General features: G+C 50.0%; 1 protein-coding gene across 1 annotated transcript in view; it reads left to right on the top strand.

The window, feature by feature from the left end:
• Positions 1-20,693, top strand: part of Ppargc1b (PPARG coactivator 1 beta) — a 102,203-nt gene extending 81,510 nt beyond the window's left edge. The window contains exons 3-12 of the mRNA NM_176075.3: positions 3,478-3,690; positions 7,556-7,672; positions 8,368-9,463; positions 10,216-10,252; positions 10,809-10,870; positions 11,875-12,676; positions 15,641-15,716; positions 17,690-17,811; positions 19,421-19,575; positions 20,407-20,693. Coding sequence (NP_788264.2) covers positions 3,478-3,690; positions 7,556-7,672; positions 8,368-9,463; positions 10,216-10,252; positions 10,809-10,870; positions 11,875-12,676; positions 15,641-15,716; positions 17,690-17,811; positions 19,421-19,575; positions 20,407-20,507 — 2,781 coding nt within the window. The 3' untranslated portion in view covers positions 20,508-20,693. The remainder of the gene's footprint in view (positions 1-3,477; positions 3,691-7,555; positions 7,673-8,367; positions 9,464-10,215; positions 10,253-10,808; positions 10,871-11,874; positions 12,677-15,640; positions 15,717-17,689; positions 17,812-19,420; positions 19,576-20,406) is intronic.
• Positions 20,694-24,241: the final 3,548 nt, after the last annotated feature.

The following is a 24,241-nucleotide window of genomic DNA, read 5'->3' as shown; positions in this document are numbered from 1 at the left end:
ACTTCTCCCGAGGCATTTGATCACTTCTGCTCATGAACACTCATCTTCAGTCTCTAATCTTCCTAAGATGATGGTTTACTCATTTCTGAAGTCCTTGCATATGGTAATGCTTCAATTATTAGGTCAAAGGAGCTATCGAGGGCCAAATATGAGCTCTTCCAACACCTTGAGTGGAGAGGCCCAGGTCCCACTGGTTCTGATCTTCTTTTGGCCATTAACATAGGCAGTTTCCTCCTGCCAGGGGGTACTATGGATCATGGTGTCAGAGTCCTTTTCTGACCATTTAATGGCACCATTGCTACAGGACTCGCTACGGGAGCAAGCTAAGAGAAAGGATAGCATGCTATAGTTCTAACGGTTGACAAAATCTGGGGACATGGGCATTGCTTTCCATTATCTGAATGTCCCAAAGTCTTTGGGCCAGGGTATGACAGGCACTTAGTTGGATGGTCTAGAGTAAGCAGGCGTTTGGCTATTTTGTGCTACGTGGCCTTGGCAAGCTCCTGTTTCCAGGGCCTCAGTTTCCCCTCACTGTTTCTTGGTGTGTTAAGGATGGAGGAAGAAAGTTATCAGGCCTTACAAATGCTGGGAATTCACAGATTCTCAGAAGAAGGGTGTGCTGGGCCGTGGGTGACTTCCTGAGTGTCCCCAGACTCATGGAGACCTCTTGGACAGGCAAGGATCTCTGTGTGTTCTTCTAGTTCTCCTTCCTGCCACTCCAGTCCCCAAATGCAGTATTTCATTAAGGTTCCTCCAAGGCTCCTTTTCCTCTAGCTTGAGATGAGCCCGGGGAAAGCTGGGGTTGGGGCAAGTCTATTAATATCCCTTCCTCAGCTGATTAACTCGCCATTAATTTTCACTCCATTTCTAAGCTGAGTGGGGGAACAAGCTAATGGGCCCAGGCAGGATGAGGTGGCTAGCTCCAGTGATATCTAAAGGCACCTACAGGGCAGCCAGGAGGCCTGGAAAAGAGCCGCAGCAGTGTGTGGGTAAGGTGGCCCTTTTCTCAGCCCTACCCAGCCACCCCAGAGCTAGGCTAGCCCAGGAGAGGGGCCGAGGAACAGGTCTTTTGTGAGTCTGTATAGGTTACGTCTAGCCTCATCGTGGTCTCTGCCATTTGGTGCTCATCCCCACCCAAGCCTGTGCTCTGTAAGTTAGGGTTCTCTCATCCTTGGCCCTGCCCTGGCTTGCTGTGTGGCTTTGATAGGCCTTTGTTCTGAGGCTTCAGCCCACCCGTGGAAAGAAAGGCAGGTAGGCTTCCCAAGGAACACCAGCTGTGACTGTTGCCTAGAGCCGTTGTGTCACCAGGACTCTGGCATGAAGTCATCCATGCTACAGGTGAGCTGGAACGCACCTGTGGCTCTTTTGACACCCCTGGCCACTGGTGACCCAGAGAGCCCTTACAGTTTTGCTCAGTGGTGATAATTTATGGCACCCTGGGAATTCTCATTCCACCCAGCACTAATGACATCATCCTGAGTGACTTCTCTAGAACCCAAGGAACTGAGGTCGGCCAGTCTCCCCGTCGTCCCTCTCGCCTTTGTTCAGCAACTTCCTGCTTCCCACACTTAAGCTAGGAAGAGGGGCCGTCCTGTTGTTACATCTTTACCTGGTGTAGCAGGTTCAGCGGAAGGAACCACCATGTCCAAGGCCACCCTGGCAGTAGCAGAGCTCCCCCAAATATCACTGGGTCCCCAGTCCCCAGATCTTAATTCCCCATCAAAGCTAGGAAGTTGGTCTAGAAGTAGAACATAGCCAGTCTTGCCTGGGGACCGGGGGAGTCTTGCAGCTGAGGGCAGCTGTCCTGATCGCTTTCTAGATCCACAGCCCACAAAACCCTGGCTCAGACCCACTCCTTAGCTCTGTTCTAAAAATTACAAACACGTCTATTCTCCTCTCCCTGAGTCCCCGATTGAGTTACTCAGCTGCCGCTCTGACTGTAAGGAAGGTTGCAGCCTGGAACAGATTTAGTGCAGCCCAAAGGCCATCACGAGATGTGTATTTCAGAGGAACTTCCTGAAGAAGGGATGAACAGCTGGCCCTGGGGTGGGAAAGTGTGCCTCAGAAGGGACCATGTGATAGCTTGAGCTACTTCTAGCACGGACCCAGGGACTCGGGGTTACGGACTGGGGTGCTTAGCCTAATCTAGAAGCAGTTTGGTCTATGCTCCCAACCTAGAGCTTGGAGGCCTAAGGGGCTAGGCGCCTCAGGGGTTGCAGAGAGCAGAGAAGCAGAGCCCTGGTTTATTTGTGCATAGGCATGTGGTCCTGGCTTTGCCTGATGATTTCTGGGTAATCAGTTTTCTCTACAAACTGGAGATTAGAGCCATGTCCCCTCAGTGGTGGTATGTGAGCTCCTAGGTGCTATTGACAGCTTCCTAGTCCCCTCAAGACCAAGGCTTTCAGCCTGGGTGTCCCCTTGGCCAGAGCCTTGTTTTCTTAGTCCTTTGCTAGGCTACTGATGTTTAAGAACCAGCCACTGACCGCTCTAAGCAGCCTGCAATCTTGTTAGCTTTCCTATCCCAGGCTCCTCTGTTTTTCCCCAAGTCTCTCTCGAGCTCAGAGATGTGTTCTTGTCTTGTTCTCTTGTCTAGCTCCACTCTTCACATAGGGTCAAGCTCTGGGAGGGCAGGGAATATGGTGGTCTTGATATGCTGAATGGCCAGCATCCAACACAAAGCCAGATGCAGTACAGCCTGTGATGGGAAAGGAAGAAAGGAAGTGAGGTGGGGACTGGTCCTCATCATTGTCTCGGAAATGGTGGTAGCATGGTTAGCAAGGATAGCATAGCAAATAATAAGTGCTTGCTTTGTGTCGGGCACTGTTCTCTAAGCACCTTGCCTGCAGTCGTCTGCTCGTGCCCAACAAGAACTCCTTGCTGTGGGTCCTGCCTGTTATCCCACCCGGCAAAGGAGGACTAACTTGCCCTTAAGAACCCACAGTTGATAAGTGTGGTCTTTGTGAGACAACAGCTCCAGAGCCCAAGCTCCTAAGGACAGCACCCACTACCTCTCCCTGAGGGAGCAAAGAGAAGAAATCCTAGGATCCCCTGGGAAGACCAAGCTGTTTTTCATTGCTCTAGTTATGACTGCCCCATTGAGCCCTGGGATAGCCAGTCTCTGAGATACCCTGCGTGGGCCTCAAGGTTCAAGGGGCTGGGGACCCTGCTACCAATGATGGAGAGAAGCTTGGGTCTTTGATTGAAGAGGCAGTGTTTTTAAATAGGCTGCCTTCTGTCCAGGTCACAACTCAGTGAGCAGCAGAGCCAGGACTAGGACTTCAGGCAAACCCCTTCCTGTGGCCTGCTTATCAAATTCTTTGGTTCGTGGAGTTGACAACCTGTTTACTTAATATTCCAGAAACATGGAACAGATTTCTTGGGTTAAGGGGCTGGTAGCTGCGGTTTATCGGGGTAGGTAGCTGGCTCCCCCACAGTGACTAACCCTCTCCTCTACCCACCTCTGTTTCTTCCCTCCAGATTGACAGTGAGAATGAAGCTCTCTTGGCTGCGCTTACCAAGACCCTGGATGACATCCCCGAAGACGATGTGGGGCTGGCTGCCTTCCCAGGACTGGATGAAGGCGACACACCCTCCTGCACCCCAGCTTCACCTGCTCCTTTATCTGTGCCCCCCAGCCCCGCCTTGGAGAGGCTTCTGTCCCCAGTGTCTGAAGTGGATGAGCTTTCACTGGTGAGGGCTGTGGCCCGGGGCTAATGTCAGATTGTAGACCAGTGAGCTGTCAGTTCTAGCTCAGTCAGGGCCCTGAGCATCAGGACATGGCTTCTGTAGAGAGCCTGGGGTGCGAGGCCTCCCTGGACCTTATCCTTCCTGCCTGGGCCATGGCATTAGACTTCGTTCTATTTCTCTTTTCAACCTTAAAATCACACACAAACATTTTCACAAAGATAACACACGTAGGATAAAAACCCGAGCAGGAATCGGACACGTGGACAGTTAAAAGCAAAACCTTCCAAGCCCTTTCACAATTGCCTTCTTCTTCCCCAGAGGTAACCATGGTTACTGATCTGTTACATGACTTTCCTCTTCACCTTTTTTTTTAAAACTACAAAAACAACAGAGGCTGCATTATAGCCTGTTCTGCACCTTGCTTCCACACTAAGCTGTATGTACGTCCTGAAAACTCTTCAGGTCAGTTCGTGGAGCTCTGTCTCCTGGTTGACTGTGTAGGACTTCCAGGTAAGGATGTCCCATCATTTAACCATTCCCCTCCTGATGGACATCCATGGTCACCTGCCCCATTGTCACACAGGACACTACAGTCATTGTTTGCCCCCATGTAAATAGATCCAAATTCTAGAAATAGAATTTCCGGGTCTATGGATACATGACTTCCAAATAGGTCCTTCGAGGTTATGCTTCAAAGACATTGGACCAGTATTCACACTAGCATATACAAGTTAAATGTATGAGTGTGTGTAATCTGTGAACAAATGGGAGGACTGCCCTTACAACAGTCTGGACCTCCCGAGTTACTGAAGACACATACGCTGGGCTCTAGCCAAGGATACCAAAACCCAGGCATGTGGGGTCAACTTTTTGCTGCTGCTGAGAGTTTTGTAGCTTCTGGGGGTTTAGGGCCGGTCAGAGCTGGGAGGGCTCTTAGATCCTGGAAAGGCCCTTGGTGAGCATTGCGTTCTGCTCTGGGGGAAATGAAGGCCTAGGGCATGAGTCTCACAAGTTGGTATGCCAACCACATTAGACTCCATGTGTACTGACTTGAATACTGGGGCCCTGTGGCCTCTCCTCTGCTGCCTTTGGGGTCCCAGAGCATTGTGGGGACATTTACCAAGTGTCCGTGTCCCTGCACAGATTGTGTTCAGTCTCATAATGTGGCTCCCTCCTGTGAGGTCCTGCATCCGTCCAGACTGGAAGAGGTCTCTTAGATGTGAACTGCAGTTCTACTTGTGAGAGCTTGAAAGTCCTTGGGCACACACTTCTCTTTGCTTCCCTATGACTCAGCTTTCTGATCCACGGGAGTGGATGATAGGGCCTGGGTCAAAGGCTGTTGAGAGGATTACAGCGGGTAACACCCAGGGAGCATTTAGAATATTGCCTAGCATACAGGCCCATTTAGGGCACACTGGCTGACTCAGCCCTGACAAGGCCATAGGTAGTAAGAATTCTCTGCTCTTTCTGCACCAGGCTGCAGCAGGAGACCTTGTCAAAGGAAAGAGCAGCCCCTGCTGGTCAAAGGCTGTCTTAGTCTTAAGCCTTTGGTTCTGTCTACACCAACCGAGTCCACCCCCCACCACACACACACACACACACACACACACACACACACACACACACACACACACACACACACACTGTGTTAGCTTATGCACAGGAGGACTCAATGTCAAGTCTCCCTGGCATATTGATAGTTCTAGAGGGGCTCAGAGAAGCCATGCAGACTGTGGGCCTTGCCTTGGACTCCAGAGGGCTGGCCTGTGGACTTGGAAGACCTATAAACCTTTACAGGTCTGTACAAATCCTAAGGTTAGCAGTGCCTGTTGAAGTCTCAGAGGTGGTTTTGTTTTTTGTTGTTTTTTTGTTTGTTTGTTTTTTTAAAGTCTCAGATCCAGTGTGTGTGTGTGTGTGTGTGTGTGTGTGTGTGTGTGTGTGTGTGTGTGTCTCCCTCCTGCCCCCATCCTGTGTCAGTGCAGAGAAGGAAATAGATTGTTCAGGGTGTGACCTGAAATGGGGCTGAGGCAAACTAGAACCAGATCTTTTCCCTCTAGCCCAGGATCCAAAGTCACGTGGAGAGTGTGTGTGTGTGTGTGTGTGTGTGTGTGTGTGTGTGTGTGTGTCGTGTGTGTTGTGTTGTGTGTGTTATGTGTGTGTGTATGTTGTGTGTGTTATGTGTGTGTGTGTTATGTGTGTGTGTGTATGTTGTGTGTGTGTGTGTTTGTGTGTTTGCAGTCTAGTTAAGGTGTCAGGGGTCCTCAGTTACTCAGAGTGTAGGATGTGGCCTTTTTCTAGCTGGGCCTTTGGTGCTCTCTGCTGAGGTGTTAGGAAGGTGCACTCCCCAGGAAACTTTACTCAGTGCCATAGAACAATCCCAGGGTACCTCTCACATTGTTCTCACCTTGGCTACAGTGGAGTCTAAAGATATTTTTCTTCAGTCTCTTTGCTCTCAGGGTAGATGAACTGTGCACCCACCAGCAGGGACCTGAAGCTGGGGAGCTTTGACAATCTTTATTATTTTTAAAGTTATCTGAGGGCAGGGGGCTGGGGGAGGTAGCTCGATGGGTAAAATACTTGCTTGTCTGGCACATTATGAAGCTCATAAAACTGGGTGTGGAGGCGCATGCCTGAACTCTCACCACTTGAGAGGGAGAGACAGGAAGGTCAGGCATTCAAATCATCCTCGACTACATAGTTTGAGGGATAGCCTGGGCTACATGTGATCCAACCCTCCCCTCCAAACTCCCTCACCCCAAATAGCTGAAGAAAAGACAAAGTAAAGGTTAGCATTCTTTTACTTGTATGCAAAGAGCCGAGTGGGCTGGAGGTAGAATGCACCTTGGAGATATTCTTGTCGGTTATAGATTCTTATGATTAAAGCCTACCTCGTGAAGGCTCACAAGAAAATAGTGGCAGTTGCATCTGGGAAGGAGAAAGGACCTTGAGAAGGAAGGAGACTTTTTTTGTTTGTTTGGTTGGTTTGGTTTTGGTTTTGGTTTTTTTCTAGACAGGGTTTCTCTGTGTCATAGCCCTGGCTGTCCTGCTCTGCAGACCAGGCTGGCCTTGAACTCACAGAGACTCACCTGCCTTTGCCTCTTGAGCGCTGGAATTAAAGGCACATACCACCACAGCCTGGCTAGGAGACTTGCTTTTAATTGTCTACCTTTTAGAATTTCACGGACAGTGCTATGTACGCAAAGAAATGCATTCTTGAATGTCATGGGCAAAGGGAAAGTCAACTGGATCCCTTATAGGGCATCATATCGGTATATCCATGTATTTTACACATGTGTCTATTACAGGCATGTGGAGTTGACTGACTCTGTTCTAACAATAGACTGAGCAGGCATCACCCAGACCTGTTCCCTTGGGTCACTGACTTTGCTAACAATGAAGTATCTGGGTGTTTGGCAGACAGCAATCTGTTTTCAGACCAGGGGTTGGTCAACATCCTAAATTGTCATTCAGTCCCATTGTGTGTGATGCTCTACTGTGACCCAGGACAATGGCTATATCTTCCTCAGTTCTCTGACTTCAGCAGGAACTGAATGCCTTCCATACCTGTCTTTCCTATAGCATCTTCTTCTAAATCTGAAGTACCAGCCAGGGCTCTCTCCCATCTTCAAGTTGACCTTTCCTTTATTTCTTGGTCAGGTTTGCGTCTTGGTCATTTTTGCAGCATAGATCAGAAGTACTTTCAGAAGTAGACTGTGGTCCACCAGAGAGGGTGGGGTGGGTATAGCAACCCCACTGGGATCTGGGCACATCCTTCAAGCACTCAGTCTTGTGTGCTGAGTGAGGTTGGATATACCCTGTGTCTCTGAGTGTGCCTGGCCCTAGTCTTTTCCCCTCTGCCTCTTCCCAGCTGCAGAAGCTCCTCCTGGCCACATCCTCCCCAACAGCAAGCTCTGATGCTCTGAAGGACGGGGCCACCTGGTCGCAGACCAGCCTCAGTTCCAGAAGTCAGCGGCCTTGTGTCAAGGTATTTCCACATATGCCCAGAAGTGACCTGGGCCCCGAGGTGGCTGTCAGCTGTGGCTAAGAGTGGCAGATTCGGTCTATATCAGTCTTTCTCTGTGTCTTCACAGCACTGGCTGAGACAGAATCCTAGGCACTGCTCCTTGAAACCAGCATAATTTGAGACTCTAAAAAAAAGAGCTCTGTACTTTCCCACACTCGAGTGTTTTGAGCTGTGAGATATTAACACAGATCTCAACTCATATTAGAGCAGAGACAGGAAGGTGTGGCCTCCTTTGGGGCTCATGATCTAATGGGGAACAGATGGGAACATCTGGCTATGGAGGTCACAGTCTAGATCATACTAGAGTTTCAGGATTTCTGAGGAACCTTTGGCCACTTTAAAACCTTGCACACAAAAGGTGACACCCATACCTGTTCTGGCCCTATTTTTGGTGGGTCAGAGATAGCTTTGGTCGATATGTAGAAGGGTCTACAGTGGTTCTAAGGCTGGGAGCCCTGTAGAAGTCTGGCTAACTCATCCTTCCTCACCAACTCAGTTTGCTAGGTGCTAGTCCTGCTGGGGTCTAGGGATGAAGTGGAGGAACAGGTCATTCCCACAATCCTAGAGAAAGATGCTGGATCTTCTGGCTACCAGAGCAGGCAGAGGGAGAAGTATTGTGCCCCTCCCTGCTTACTCTGGCATACTTCCTTCTCCAGGTGGATGGCACCCAGGACAAGAAGACCCCCATGCTACGGTCTCAGAGCCGGCCTTGTACAGAACTGCATAAGCACCTCACTTCGGTGCTGCCCTGCCCCAGGGGAAAAGCCTGTTCCCCACCTCCCCACCCAAGTCCTCAGCTCCTCTCCAAAGAGGATGAGGAGGTGGGAGAGGATTGCCCAAGCCCCTGGCCAGCTCCAGCGTCTCCCCAAGACTCACTAGGACAGGACACGGCCAACCCCAACAGTGCCCAAGTTCCCAAGGACGACGTGAGGGCCATGGTACAGCTCATTCGCTACATGCATACCTACTGCCTGCCTCAGAGGAAGCTGCCCCAACGGGCCTCAGAGCCAATCCCCCAGTCCTGCAGCAGCCCCTTGAGGAAGGTCCCACCCCGATCCCGGCAAACCCCCAAAGCCTTCTGGACTGAGTTCTCCATCCTAAGGGAACTTCTGGCCCAAGATATCCTCTGTGATGTTAGCAAGCCCTACCGCCTGGCCACACCTGTCTATGCTTCTCTCACACCCCAGTCCAGAACCAGGCCCCCCAAAGACAGTCAGGCCTCCCCTGCCCACTCTGCCATGGCAGAAGAGGTGAGAATCACTGCTTCCCCCAAGAGCACTGGACCTAGACCCAGCCTCCGTCCTCTGAGGCTAGAGGTGAAACGGGATGTCAACAAGCCTGCAAGGCAAAAGCGGGAGGAAGATGAGGAGGAGGAAGAGGAAGAAGAAGAGGAAGAAGAAAAAGAGGATGAAGAAGAGGAGTGGGGCAGGAAGAGACCAGGTCGTGGCCTGCCATGGACCAAACTAGGGAGGAAGATGGACAGCTCTGTGTGCCCTGTGCGGCGCTCCAGGAGACTGAATCCAGAGCTGGGCCCTTGGCTGACATTCACTGATGAGCCCCTAGGTGCTCTACCCTCGATGTGCCTGGCTACAGAGACCCACGACCTGGAAGAAGAGCTGGGCGGCCTCACAGACAGTAGTCAAGGCCAGCAGCTCCCCCTGGGATCCCAGATCCCCACCCTGGAAAGCCCCTGTGAAAGTGGGTGTGGGGACACAGATGAAGATCCAAGCTGCCCGCGGCCCCCTTCCAGAGGTAGTCTGTGGTCCACCAGCGAGGGTGGGGTGGGCATAGCAACCCCACTGGGATCTGGGCACTTCCTTCTAACACTCAGCCTTGTGTGTTGAATGAGGTTGGATCTGGTTGCCCACTGCCCTTTCTGTACAATGGGCCATTTGGCAGACCTTCAGGTAAACACATGGTCATCTTCAAGATTCTTATCATGTATACCAAAGCACTGCTTAACGAACAAAGAACAAAAGGCCTTATCCATGCTTTGATAAGGAAAAGGGGCAGGAAAAAAATATAAATAAATAAAGCTAGGCACGGTGATTAACAGTACTTAGGAGGCAGAGACAGGCGGATAGGATTTGAAGGCAACCTGGGCTACATATGCAGACCTGTTTCAAATAAAATAACCAACAGAGACTGAGGCCCGAGGCTCTGAGCTTTTTAGTGAAGGACCTGTCACCGGAACCATCTAGAATCACAGCTTGGGCTTAGAGCCTTGGCATCAGCATTCATGGCTACTGCGCTGTACTGTTTGGCCAGCAGGGGTTGCCTTGCCCATCTGCTATTTCTGCAAAGTAAGGAGATCTACTGGCTGAGACCCGGCAATGCAAGGCGTATTTGAACTGCGCCTGATCCATCCCTTAGATGACCAAGGCCATATGTCACCTTGAAGGGCATTTGTCCTTGGTGCCCCCGGAAATGTGAGGGCTTCCTAGAGGGGAGAGTGTTTATGATGGTGTGTATGGGGAATCTTATTTTCTTTTTTGTCTTTTCAGACTCCCCCAGGTGCCTCATGCTGGCCTTGTCACAAAGGTAGACTTTTAGAAATTGTCGGTCTATTATTCCATGAGCTTTTGTCTTAGATTTGTGCGTTTGGGTGGGAGGTTATCTGTCCCTGAGCCTGGCCCCATCTATAGGACCTGCCTTCAGTGTCACCTTGAGCCCTCGGGATCCAAACTCCTTTCATAGGAATTGAGTTTTCAAAGGGAGTCTCTGTGAGCTGAGGAGAAGGATGGAGAGTCGAGCCATTTCATAAGCTGGCATCTCCAGGACTCTAAAGAGTGTTCTTTGGGGTGGGGCTGGAGGTTGTGATGCTGTGGGACTAGGAGCAAGTTCCTCCCCTCTCTAGGCCTCAGTTGCCCCATCTGTAAAGCAAGGACTCTACATCAAACTACCTGTACCTCCCAAAAACTGCAACCTGAGTTCTTTTAACAGTCAGGATGGGGCCCTTCAGTACTTCTCTCTAGGCCACTTTCCATGGCAGACCCAGGATCTATCCTAGTACTTTTTGCTACCCTCAAAAGTGTGGACCTGTGGAAGCCTCCTACTGACCAACCTCCTCTCTTTCTTTCTTCCCTGCCTCTACCAGTGACCCTCTTGGCAAGAAGAGCTTTGAGGAGTCCTTGACAGTGGAGCTTTGTGGCACAGCAGGTGAGCTAGGGGTTCAGCTGGTGGGCTGCCTGGGCGGGAGTACATCTCCTCATGAACTGACCACTGCCTCATGAACTACTCTAGCATTGAGATGCACAGGGAGCATGCTGGGAGAAGGGTCAAGGCCTGGGGCTAGCCCTTTAGCTGCTGGTATCAGCAGCTGAGGGGGTTCTGAGGTCAGAAAACAAAGACACAGCTCTGGAGGAGACCACAGCCTGGTGAGGCTAAGCCTTCAGGAGAATGGTTTAACCATGTGCTCATTTCTGTTCATTAAGGCAGGAAGTCAGTGTGGCCTGGTTAAATGGTGGAGTGCCCAGGACAGGGGGGTGCTGAGGGACTGAAGGACCAACAGGCATTGGGAAGACAAAGAAGATGGGTGTGCTTAGTTGAAGAATTGTTAGGGGTAAAGATACCAAAGAATGGAAGTATAGCGTATATCTGAGCTTCTGGTCTGCTGGTTCTACTAAAAGAGAAAAGTAGGGAGAAAGGTCCCCAAAGGACCAAAGCATAGAGGTGCCTGGCACACATCCTGTAGGCTTTGGAAGGCATGGAGAGAAAGGAAGGGGTATTTTTAGCAAGTTCCTGTGATGTGCTGGGAAGACCAGAAGACAAAGGCAGATTGAGTAGCATCAGAGACACTGAATGGTTGGTTTTACCAATGGCACCACCACCTCTGTTCAGGGATACCCCTGCGGTAGGGCTCTTTAAATGATTGTCAATAGAGTAGGAACAGATATCTGTGACCTGGATACATTAGCTGTCATTACCAAGTCCCAAAGGGATGCCCATTGTCTGTCATCTCATGCCAGCTCCTAAGAACAGGAGGATCCCTGGGCTACATAAAGGCTTAGGTAGTCGTGTGGTGACCAGTTAGTGATGCCTGCCATCCACCGATAGGAATGTTGTAGCTTGCAGCCACTTCTGTGTCCTTGCGAACAGAGCTCTTAATGTCCTCCAAGAAGACCTGCCTTTCCCTCACCTGTGTTTTTCTCTTGCCTGGGTAGGACTCACTCCACCCACCACACCTCCATATAAGCCCATGGAGGAGGACCCCTTCAAGCAGGACACCAAGCACAGCCCAGGCCAAGACACAGCTCCCAGCCTCCCTTCCCCTGAGACTCTTCAGCTCACAGCCACCCCAGGGGCTTCCCACAAGCTGCCCAAGAGGCACCCGGAGCGAAGTGAGCTCCTGTCTCATCTGCAACATGCCACAACCCAGCCAGTCTCACAGGCTGGCCAGAAGCGTCCCTTCTCCTGCTCCTTTGGAGACCATGACTACTGCCAGGTGATCAGGCCAGAGGCTGCCCTGCAGAGGAAGGTGCTGCGGTCCTGGGAGCCAATCAAGGTCCACCTTGAAGACTTGGCCCACCAGGGTGCAACCCTGCCAGTGGAAACAAAGACCCCTAGGAGGGAGGCAGACCAGAACTGTGACCCCACCCCCAAGGACAGCATGCAGCTAAGAGACCATGAGATCCGTGCCAGCCTCACAAAGCACTTTGGGCTGCTGGAAACCGCTCTGGAGGAGGAAGACTTGGCTTCATGTAAAAGCCCGGAGTATGACACCGTATTTGAGGACAGCAGCAGCAGCAGTGGCGAGAGCAGCTTCCTGCTAGAGGAGGAGGAAGAGGAGGGAGGGGAAGAGGACGATGAAGGAGAGGACTCAGGGGTCAGCCCTCCCTGCTCCGACCACTGCCCCTACCAGAGCCCACCCAGTAAGGCCAGTCGGCAGCTCTGTTCCCGAAGCCGCTCCAGTTCTGGCTCCTCATCCTGTAGCTCCTGGTCACCAGCTACCCGGAAGAACTTCAGGTACTCTTGGTGGCCCCAGGGAGGGGGATATCTGAGCACCCATTAGGTACCAGAGGGGAGGAGCCCTAGGAACTTGCTTTGAGACTTGGGTTGCCTCTCTGCCTGAGGTCCCAGCCTTGGTCAGAAGGCATGAGATAGACTCTCCAAGAGTCGGGCTACCCGAAGCAAGCAAAGCCCATCAGGGACTGTTAGAAAGAAACTCCACATTCTGGCCCCCTGAGACCTTATAGCCTAGCGAGCTTGACCCTTGTTTTCTGCTTTGTGTTTGTCAGTGGATAGATTTTCATGCAAACAGGCAGACTCGCGTAGTCGAAAAACAACATGATGTTAATGCGTAAAAGAAAGGTCAGCGGCGTGGTTTTGATCTATGTTCTGGAAAACACCCTGATTGAAAGCCGCGATGAGCTTTACTCCTGAGCTTGGTCCTGCATCATTTGCTGCTGTGAACAGACCCTGTAAGAGCCCAGTGGGGACACAGTGCGCCATGATCTAGTTTGAGCATCCCATCTTTGAGCACTGGACCTGGAAAGGGGTTTCTATTGCTGCGATAAAATACCATGACAAAAGGCAGCGTGCAGAGGAAAGGGGTCATTTCCTCTTACAACTCTCAGGTCACACTCTATCCCTGAGGGAAGACAGGGCAGGAATTCAAGGTAGGAGCCTGGAGGCAGATTTGGGGGAAAGCAGCTTCTGCCTCCTCGTCACAGCAGGTAACAGGACCAGCTTTGTCCTGGAGAAACTCTAAAAAGATTCCCAAGAGACGGGGGTGGGGGGGTGGGGGTGGGGGTGGGGGGGTGTGAAAGTTTCAGCTCTGAGCTTGAGGTTACCTGAGTGGCCACTAGATGGGACTCTTTAGCCTTGAGCAGAGCCATGAAAGTATCCGGACATCTTGTGAAGCTGGTGGGGGTCAGGGATAAGCTGAGCTTTGGAGCCTGTGGGCGTGGATCATTTGCATTTCTAACAAGTTCTTAAATCGTTCTGAGATCAGAATTGGGGTCTTAGAGATACCTTTTCTTAGACAAATTCAGCTTTATATGTACACAGCTCTACTAGCTGTTCAAGGACCACCCCCACCAAGAAAGCAGAGGCCCCTCTGCTCATCAAATGACACATACACAGACATTTTAGGGGTTTCGTGAATGCCCCACAAACCAATGTGCAAGTTACCTGTTACTACAAATGACTTTCCCTGAGGTTTCACTGACAGGCCATCAGCTCAGCTGTCTCGCAGAGCTCTCAAGGCTTGCTCGCCGGTCCTTTTATAATTTCCCAGGAGTTTGCCACTAAGACATCTTAATGCCATTGAAGTTTCTCCAGTGTTGAGCCCATTCCTCACTGCCAGCACTGGAGTTTCTGGGCACTTCTTTTCCTACCTAGCCTCCATGGGCTGTATTTGAAGAGGGTCTGTATTCCAGGGCTCTGAAAGTTGATACCAGATCTTCCCTGAGACTATCGAGTCCCTGTTTTCTCCTCTCAAATGTAGGCCCAGTGTAGGCCTGGCCATTTCTGTTCCTTGGACAGAGTGACTTGGTTATGACAGTCCCTGCTCAACTGCTCACAGAGCTGTGTATCTGACAAGCCTGGAAAACCACCCTTCAGCCTTCTCTAGACCTACTTTCTTCCTGTTGGCCATCAGCAGACAATGCACTGAGACCTGCTGAACAATGCCAAACCAGTTCCAAGGATTCCTGTCTCAGCAATCTGGAAGGGAAGGCCTGCCAACTCTGGTCCCAGTGAATGATAACTCTTGACTGAATAACAGCACGTGAAAGATAGCAAGTCACGAGTCACATCGCCTTCTGTTATGGTCCTGGGGCTTGATAGATGCAGTTGGAGGATACGTGTTTCCTTTTTTTTTTTTTCTTTTTCTTTTATTATTATTTTCAAGACAGGGTTTCTCTGTGTAGCCGTGACTGTCCTGGAACTCGCTCTGTAAACCAGAGGTAGAGGTGGAAGAAACAGGGGTTTAAGTTCAGTCTGTGGAGCTCAAGCATCCATATTCTTCTAAGCCATATTTTTTAAAAGACTCATATATGGTAGGCTGGGCCCTGGGATAGGGCTGCAACCCCTTGAGACAAGAGTAGATGATGAATTTTATAGTGGATGTAGCTGTTCCAAGGTGAAGTATGAACATGGTTTTAGAGTAGACCTGATTCTAGGAGAGAAGGGCCGGAGTAAGGAGGAAGGAGCTGGGAGAACATGGCGGCAGATGTTAAAATTCTTCTCTGCGCATAGGCACAGGTTGTTATGACTAGTCTTAAGGGATGAGTGTGTATAGGATTTTGTGCTGTCGAGATGGGCAAATTATATCTTATCAATTGGATCAGAGGTTATTGTGTGGTGGGTTCTTTCATGGGATGACTTAATTGAGTCCACAGTAAGAGAGCCGCAAGATAGATGGTCTGTGTAAGAAACTGGTGTGACAGTGACCTGCCAAGAGAGCTGTGAGTGAGGGCAGGGCGGCTTGGCAGGCCACCACACTGGAATGGCCCTGCAGTCTGCCTGGGTCAGAGAGTACTCGGGGGCCAGCGTGGAGCCACTGAGATAAATTAGTGCTAATTCCAATGACCAGCCGGAGCCAGAACTAGCAAGAGCGGGTATGCCAGGGAATGGTTCCACCATTTTCTTTTTTACCACAACATTTTCCCATTTCAAGTTTTGGTGAAGTCTTAACTGGAACCCAAGCTTCAGACTTTCTTTTGGAAAACAGGAATATATAAAACCTCCTGGATTTTTTTTTTAAATCTAATCGATAATACAAAGAATCGGAAGGGCTTTCTACCCGTCATGGTGGAGAAGGGTGAGGCCCGGAAGGCCAGGACAAGAATTAATACGAGGTGCTTCCCAGGGACCTCAGCCTGGGAGCCAGCAGAGGACCCCAGACCAGTGTTGGATCCCACGTAGTCAGGGCTGGGTTTCTGCAAGAGTGAGATTGAGCACTGTGCCTTGCTTGTTCACTGACAGACTTGAGAGCAGAGGGCCCTGTTCAGATGGAACCCCAAGCGCCCGGCATGCCAAGAAGCGGCGGGAAAAGGCCATCGTAAGTGATCTGGGGTCCCTGGACCTAGAAAAAAATGGGGGCAAGCCAGGAACATTGGGAAATGCTAAGCCACCAGCATCCACCCCCTGCCTGGGGACTAATGAGTCAGAGGCTGCATGAAGGGCACTCATATATCTTCTTTCACAGTTACATAAGTAACCAAAAGCCACTAAAGGTAGCACCATGGGAAGCCCAGCATTTGACTGGCCGTGGTCTGCAGTAGGTAGCCTCTTAGGTCTCAGCGTCAGGGACCCTGAAAGAATCAAGACAGAAGACGATGGGACTCGGGCAGAGACAGGCTTGGCTAGTCAGTTCACATGGTCTCCTGTATGGTCTTGGTCAAGAGCCTATCTTTCCCAAGCCTCAGTTTATTTGTCTGTACACAGGAGATTTGGACCCTCCTTCATAAGGGGTCCCTCAACAAACCCGTTCTATCCTCTCCACCCAACTTGAGCCTGCCGTTAAACCCTGAGGTTGCCCACAAAACCGTTAAACCCTAAGGTTGCCCACAAAGGTGCCCTGGGAGCCTTCGGTGTTCATGGGCCAGCCAGTTATGTCATAGCCCTATAAAGAAGGAAGGGGAGGTATAACAGACACACAAAAGGACAAACAGCCTCACTGGTTGCTATGCTTTGGGAGGTGGGTGGGTGGGGCACACAAACTTCAGAGTGCACAGCTTTGTACAGCTTAAAACTACAGGTAAAGCCAGGCATGGTGACACATACCTTTAATCCCAGGACTAGAGAGGCAGAGGCAGGTGGATTTCCATCAGTTCAAAGCCAGCCTGGTCTACACTATGGGTTCCAGGCAAGCCAAGGCTACATAGTGAGACTCTATCTCAAACAAAACCAAACACAGGTGAACATAGTCTTCTTGGGTTAGGTGGTTTGACAAATCTGTCATAATCCTAGGCTTCAGGTGACAGCAGTATAAAGACAAATTAATTCCCTATTCCTGTGGCTGAGACAGAAAGGAGAGAAAGACAGCAACTCATGAACAAAGGAAAATTGATGGGATTAAGAGTTGATAATAAACTTGAGATTGACAGAGTCCTGACTAGAATTTGGACCACTGGGGATAGTTGACTTACAAGAGGTACCATAAGGAGGTTAGTAATAAAGGAGCAACCAAAAGTATCTAGGCTCCAAGAGCTCGGGTAGGGGATGGGACAAATTCAGGGAATTACCAGGAGTCAGAGAGGAAGGGCTTTGTCTGTGGATCTGGAAAGACCCCAGCATGCCAAAGCAGACTCTCTGACTTTGAGGGGTCCTGTTATGGAGCCTGGCTCTGGGCTTTCTTTCCTGCCATTTGTGGTTAGTGGATTGGCTATGTGGAAAGTTGCTGGCTGTGCCTGTGCTTAGAGACAGCCTATCTGGGCCACACACTGTCTCACAGGTTTCCAGGCAACAGACGCGTCAAATCACGAACCTTAAAAGAGAGGCAGGAGGTTGCAGCCTGGCCTCCCTGGTTGTTTTCTCTCCCTGTCTGATCTGCATGCCCACTAGCATCTAACTCAGAGCCAAACTCTCCTAAGGGTGACCTGTGGGGCACGGTGTCTGTGTGCCGTGGCTTTATCCGACTTTCCTTGGTAAACTCAGATAAAATGCTAGTTCCTGCGACCCTAATACCCGTTTCATTATCTTTCCTCCTGGTGAACTCTGACCCCTACAAACCACCAGGTCCCCAGTTTTATCCTTAGCAGCTTGTAGGCTCAAACAGTGCTGAGTAGAACATGTGGCTGTCTGATGGTATAGCTCTTCTCTGCCTAGTCGCTGCTCAGTCCCTCCATGCACGAGCTTCTCCTCCGGGCTGCTTCAGTACAGTGGTCCCTGTTCCAACAAGGAGGGGTCCTTTGGTATAGTGATTGTCACAGTCCTCTCTCTGACTCTAGCAGTGCTGCTGCTCAGCCAGGCCTAGACAGAGACTCCATGAGAGTAATAACAGGGTCCCTCTCTGTCCCCTTTCATGAGCAGGGTGAAGGTCGTGTGGTATACATCCGAAATCTCTCCGGTGACATGAGCTCTCGGGAACTAAAGAAGCGCTTCGAGGTGTTTGGTGAGATAGTCGAGTGCCAGGTGCTGAGGAGAAGTAAGAGGTGAGCCAGGGCCAGCCAGTACAAATGGGGGAGGGGGAGGTGGGAGGGAGCCAGGGGCTGGGAGGGGCACAGGCGGGAGAAGAACCCTGGTGATTTGTAAAACTGGTGACAGCACCACACCCTGCTTCCAGGTGACCCAGCGTCCACAGTGTCAGTGTTTTCTGTCATCTAAATACTTGATACTTTTAAAACCCATCCATTCTTATTCGTCTCATTCTGGGAGACCTTAGACAACTTAAAAGGGAAAAGCTGAAGCCTAGGTAGGCTTCAAAGCTTTTGTTCAAACAACCCTGCAGGCCAGGCCTTTGAATGCTTGAAGATGTGCTTGTTTTGAGACTCACTGTGGAGGCCTCCGTGTTATCCACAGACCTCCCTTCCTCTGCAGTGCATCCTGAGCCTGCAATCTTCTAAGTCTTCCCGTCTTGTCATCATGCACCTAGGGGAGCCAGTTTTTAATCTGTAAGGAAATCTTCAAACAAACAAACCATCAAAAACGATTTGTCTATGAACATTCAATATAGACACCACAGAGAGTTTTGTGTCCTCGGATGGTTTGCTCATTGGTAGAACTGAACTAACAGAGCAGAGGTGGCTGGAGGTCTCCCTTGCCTTGAGTCCTTCCCTAACAGATTTGCTTCTCAATTACCTCAGAGCTTTAAGCTTACCGATTAACAGCTCAGAGTTTCCTGGGGAGCAGAATTCGTGCTCACAGTTCCAGCAGAGATCTGGGATAGACCTCTAGGGTTTAGCTTTGGTTGGTAGGTTCATCCTTAAACATATATATCACCATCTCCAGGGAGGTACTGTCACGTGACTTGATGCTCTCTGCAGAGGTAGAAAGGGGATGCTGCAGATGGGTAGACTAGCAGGTGTCATACAGTTAAAAATGGAGAGCAAGTTGCCTGTCAAGGAAGTGGAGGCTGAAGCTGTCTTTGAAGAGCCTAAAGCAGTAGTTCTCAACCTGTGGGTTGCTACCCCTTGGTGTTGAATGACCTGTCACATATCAGATATCCTTCATATTAGATATTTAATCATGATTCACAGCAGAAGCAAACTTACAGTTATAAAGTAGCAACAAAAAATAGTTTTATGGTCGGGGGTCACCACAACATGAGGAACTGTGTTAAAGGGTCGCAGCACTGGAAGGGTTAAGAACCGCTGATCCCGAGAATGGCAGAGTGAGATAGATGGAGAGGAGGCATAGCAGAACCAGGGAAGTGATAAGGAAGAGAGGGGAGTGTTAGGAGCATTTAGCTTCACCATCAGGGGTCTTGTCAGTCCCTGCTGTGCCCCATGCCACTGGGTAGAGCCTGGAACTCCACAGAGCTTATTCTCCCCACCCCCCGGGCAAGGTAGAGATGACAACACCCCCTCCCAGCCTCATCTGAATGAGAAGCAAAGCATGGTGCCCAGCAACTGTCTAAACATCCAGGAGTTCAGCTGCCCCTGCTGTCTTCAAAGTACAGAGGTTGGCCAATCAAATCTCATTTTCCCTCATTGAAGAGAAGTGGGCACGTGACATGGTTTCCTGTTCTTTATCCTACGATGTGTACTCTTCTAACATCCACTAGACTAGCCTAGAACATCCTCCCTTATCCTCTCCCTCCAGAGGCCAGAAGCACGGTTTTATTACCTTCCGGTGTTCGGAGCATGCCGCCCTGTCCGTGAGGAACGGCGCTACCCTGAGAAAACGCAATGAGCCCTCCTTCCACCTGAGCTATGGAGGGCTCCGGCACTTCCGCTGGCCCAGATACACCGACTATGGTAAGAGAGCAGAGTCTAACTGTATTGTAATGAGTCCCGTAGTATGAGGGACGGTGACTTCCTTTAATGCCATGTGGACTGAACATGGCCCTTTGAACATGGCCCCAAGTCAAGAGCCTCCCCATTGTTATTCACAGCTGCTTTTTCTGCGGCTGATATCTTGCTTTTTCTTCTGGCCTATGGTCCTATGAGTCGCTCTAACCACACAGCCACCTTCCTGTTCTCATAGGAAGGTATAGTCTGTGCTCTCAGTTACCCAGCAGCACCCTGGCTGACCTGCCACTTGACATGCACTCCCTGATGAGCTTTGACAGGCAGTGGCTTTGCCCTTAGTAGAGGGCAGCATGGACAGACACGGTGCCCGTGCCATTTCCAGCTTAGTGGAAGACAAACATGACATAGAGACAGATGACTTGTAGAGGAGAGCCCATGGTAGCCTTTGGAGTTCACTGTGAGACTTAGATCCCCATCTGTATGAGATAGATTCGTTAGCATTTTCTTCTATGACTGACTAGTATCAGAGTAGCGTGTTACCAGTTGGTGGGGTGTGGGGGATGTGTAGGGGGAGGTTGGAAAATACATCTCCAGGATTGTCTGGAAAGGAGTTGAGTTGTAGGGTGTTCTGTTCAGGGACCCATCGCTCTACAACAGGAACATGGAAGCCATGAGGTCTTGTCAACATGGAAGAAATTGTCTCAGCAGAATGGCCGTTGGTGCTCACTCCTGCACTGTGACACCCTGGCCATCCCAGTTCCTTGAGTCCCACCCTCAGTGGTAAATTTGCTGGTTTGGACTGAGTTTCTCACTACCTCACCTCTCACTGGCCCACAGATCCCACGTCTGAAGAGTCCCTTCCCTCGTCTGGGAAAAGCAAGTACGAAGCCATGGATTTTGACAGCTTACTGAAAGAGGCCCAGCAGAGCCTGCATTAATATCAGCCTTAACCTTCGAGGAATACCTCAATACCTCAGACAAGGCCCTTCCAATATGTTTACGTTTTCAAAGAAATGAGTATATGAGGAGGAGAGCAAGCCAATGAGCGAGCGAGCGAGCGAGCGTGAGAGAACACACAGGAGAGAGAGACTTGAATCTGCTGTCGTTTCCTTTAAAAAAAAAAACAAAACAAACAAATCAATGTTTACATTGAACAAAGCTGCTTCCGTCCGTGAGTTTCCATGCTGTCGATGTTCCACTGCCACGTTAGCGTCGTCCTCGCTTCCAGCGGATCATCCTGGGTGCACCTCCAAGTGCTGTCAGTCACCCTCTGCCCCTCCCACCCGACTGACTTCCTTCTGTAGACTTGAGCTGTGTTCACATAACATCTTCTGTCTGTAGCGTGTGATGATGAAATTGTTACTTGTGAATAGAATCAGGATTAGAAACTCATTTTTAATTGAAGAAAAAAAAAGTATATCCTTAAAAAAATGTATTTATGGCTCAGATCAACTGTGCCTGGGATTATCGTATTGCTTCCTTGATTGTTTAACTATGCACTGTCACGAGGTGTTCGCTACTGAGCTGCACTGCTGCTCCCCTGGCCATGTAGTCCTAGAGGGGCTAGGTGGCCACTAGGTCCCCAGGAAAGAGGGGCTTGCAGTCACCGGTATGAAGAAGAGAGAGGTGTCCAGGTATCTTCTACCAAGCCCTGGTGTCTTTTATTTTGAGTGAGTTCCACTCAAGTTGTAATGAGAATCCCTTTCCCCTGTCTGACCCACACGTGGAGGGTGCCTGTCGCTAGTGCTCAGAGCCTTGAGTGCCTGTAAGGAATGCAGAGTAAGCTGTGTTAGACCCACTCTACAGGGAAAGAGTGTAATGCCGCAGGAGATGAAATGCCCAAGAATCCGTGGCCAGGGAGCAGGCAGAGCAGTCATCCACACCAAGCCTCCTGACTCCTGGCCCCAGCCTGCTGCAGTAGTTAGCATAAAGATGTAAAAGTCAGAGGCTGGAGGAGCAGAATTAGCTAAATCGAGCAATAGGCTAGAAGCCTAATAGCTCGTTTGAGAATTGGGCTGCCGGTTGACTCACCAGCATTAAGGCAAATTCAAGCTTCAACACAGTCTCAGGTGTCCCTGAGCTTCGGTCCTCAGTGTCCTGTGACTTACCCTGCCTGCAGGTACCCCCTCAAGGCTCTGAGACACCTGCAAGTGGTGCACAGACTTCACCTAGGAGTGGTCTTTTGGGGCAGGGAAGGCAACTGGCAGCCCAACCTATATCCTACTGGTGTCCCTGCCTGCCCCTCCTCTGTAAAGCTATAGTGCAGAGTGAGGGGTTGTACAGGGTAGGGGTGGATGAGGCACTCCCAAGGAGCATCACAGTGAGCTCCTCTTTGACCCATCCTTGACTACTGTCAAAGCCATATCCAGTGTGACAGTCTCTGGGTTCCCAGGGGCCCTTTGTGAGGGAGAACTAGCTAGAGAGAGTATCAATTCTAATGCTTCATATAGATCAGTTCCTCCTTGGTCTTGTGATATTTTCTTTCTTTCTTCCCCTCCTCCCCCTGCCCAATGTTCTGCCAAAAAAGGAAGTTTGAAAGTAAATGACTCATTAGACTACCCAAGCTAAATTAATCAGCTGCTAATGCCGGGCTTGTTCCTTTGAGAATTGGTGGTTAACTTTTTTTTTTTTAAGATTATCAAATACCTCAGTAGAGAAAATGAGCCATGATCGTGTGCTTGGTGTTGGGAAAAATCTTCACCCATAGATAAGGAGGTTGGCTCCAGCAGAAATCGGGAAACAGAGTATCTGTGTATCAAGTCTGTTGACCTCCCTAAACCCCAGGTTCCCTTTCTGTGAAACAGACTTAGGAGGAAATTAGACAGCAGAAGTCTTAGCTGCTCAGGCAGTATATAGTCACAGTCATGCCTCCCCCCGCCCCCTGTATCCTTGGCCAGTGCAAACATAATTAATTAATCATAACACTATTTTTTGGAGCCTGGTCATGCTATTAGAATACTTAACACAGTGCTCTAGGCAGCCACTACTAATTGGCTGGTGTTTAATTTATTTGACCTCCTGTTCTAATCTTTGGAAGACTATCATTATAGAGCCATATGCTGGCCGGTTTGTATGCTGGCCATCCCTGTCATAACCTGATCCATAGGGGAAAAAAATGCCCCTGGAGCCATTACTTGGTAGAGGATTTCCAAAACTATTGCAAAACAAACTAGTGTACAAAGGAAGGGACGGACGGACTGGCATACCGGAATATAACCGGAGGTGTGGCTTCAAAGGATAGACCCGAAAAGGGACTTTCCACAGCACAGACCCGATCATTCTGAATTCCTTTATAGTTATTCATTGCCTAGTATATGGTAGGCACATGGAAGACGGGTATGGAGTGGAAAAGAATTAGAGTCCTTCAGTTGTACCCACCAAAACCAGGACTCTAATCGCAGGGGAAAGTCAACATTCACCAAAATCATCCAAAGGGAAAGGGACTAGATTTAATCTAGACAGCCATTTGAATTCTGACCCCACCAAGACCTTCTTTTGTGGTTTTAGTGATTCTCTTATTCCTGGGCCTCGGAGTATAGATGTTGCCCAGAGAACCATGGGCTCTTACCATTTGCTTCCGCAGTTATGCTGAACCAGATGACAGTTTCTGGAGTAAAAGAGCAAATTCTTAATAAACACTAAGTCTTTCTCTCCCCAGCCAGGGTTAACTGGAGCTGACCGGTCAGTTCACTCTCTGGCACTCAAAGTCACTTAGATGTTGTTCTTGGGCAGAGCGGAGCCCCGAGCCTGGCCCTGGGGCCTAATGTATCAGAGCTCACTGGTGGGAGCTGATGCCCACCAAGGGTTTCTAGTATTCCCCACTTACCCTCTCATAAAAATGGACTACCAGCTCTGCAGACGACCTCTCTCTCTGGAAGATCCATTCGGTGCTGCATATAATTTACCAAGGAGACTGTCAGGCCCCTCCAAGCCTAGGAATTTGTCTGGTCTCTCCCACCACATCAAGGAGTAACCCAGAGGGAGCAGCTGCCATCGGTAATCCTCTCTTTGTAGCTGTTCTAATGTGTCTCAATGATGTTTACCTGTGATTGCCCTTCAGTTTCTATAGACTGGTGACAGCTGCCCGGGGAGGGCAGGTTCCCCCGTGTCATCTCTGTGCTGTGCTGGTATTTTCTAGAAACGTCCTCCGATCCAACCACTAAGTGGAATTCTTCCATCTCCTTCCTTCCTCAGTCACTAGGAGACTGAGTCAGAGAACCCCCCTCTCTCTCAGGGGACTCTGTTACTGAAGGAAAATGCATCAAATAGATAAATATGAGTGGATGGAGTACAGCCGAGGTCCCTACTCCCCATCCCCCAACATCTATTGTGCCCCAGTTAGAAACATGTTTTGAATCAGAAAGTATCCATCCCATGCCTGTGTTTCTCTGTTGATTTTTTTTTTTTAAGGAATCTGGTGAACAGCAAGGCTCCAGGGGTGGGAGGACTGCTTTGAGTCAGCCACAAAGACTTAGTCCTCAAGTCCTAAGATGGGAAGGCATACAGTAAGATGTCCTTTGGGACCTCAAGCCTTGCAGGTCAGCATTTAGGGGAAGATGTGTCATGGCTGCTGTACAGGAGGTGAATGGAGAGAAAATGCAGGCAGGCCGTTCTTTTAGCATAGCCAGTTCTCTCCAGCGTCTGTCCCAGCCCTCGAGTCCAATTCACCTTT

Source organism: Rattus norvegicus, chromosome 18, assembly GCF_036323735.1.
Source record: "Rattus norvegicus strain BN/NHsdMcwi chromosome 18, GRCr8, whole genome shotgun sequence".
Lineage (NCBI taxonomy): Eukaryota > Metazoa > Chordata > Mammalia > Rodentia > Muridae > Rattus > Rattus norvegicus.
Note: the sequence above shows the minus strand (reverse complement) of the source record. Positions and strands in the feature narration are given on the sequence as shown.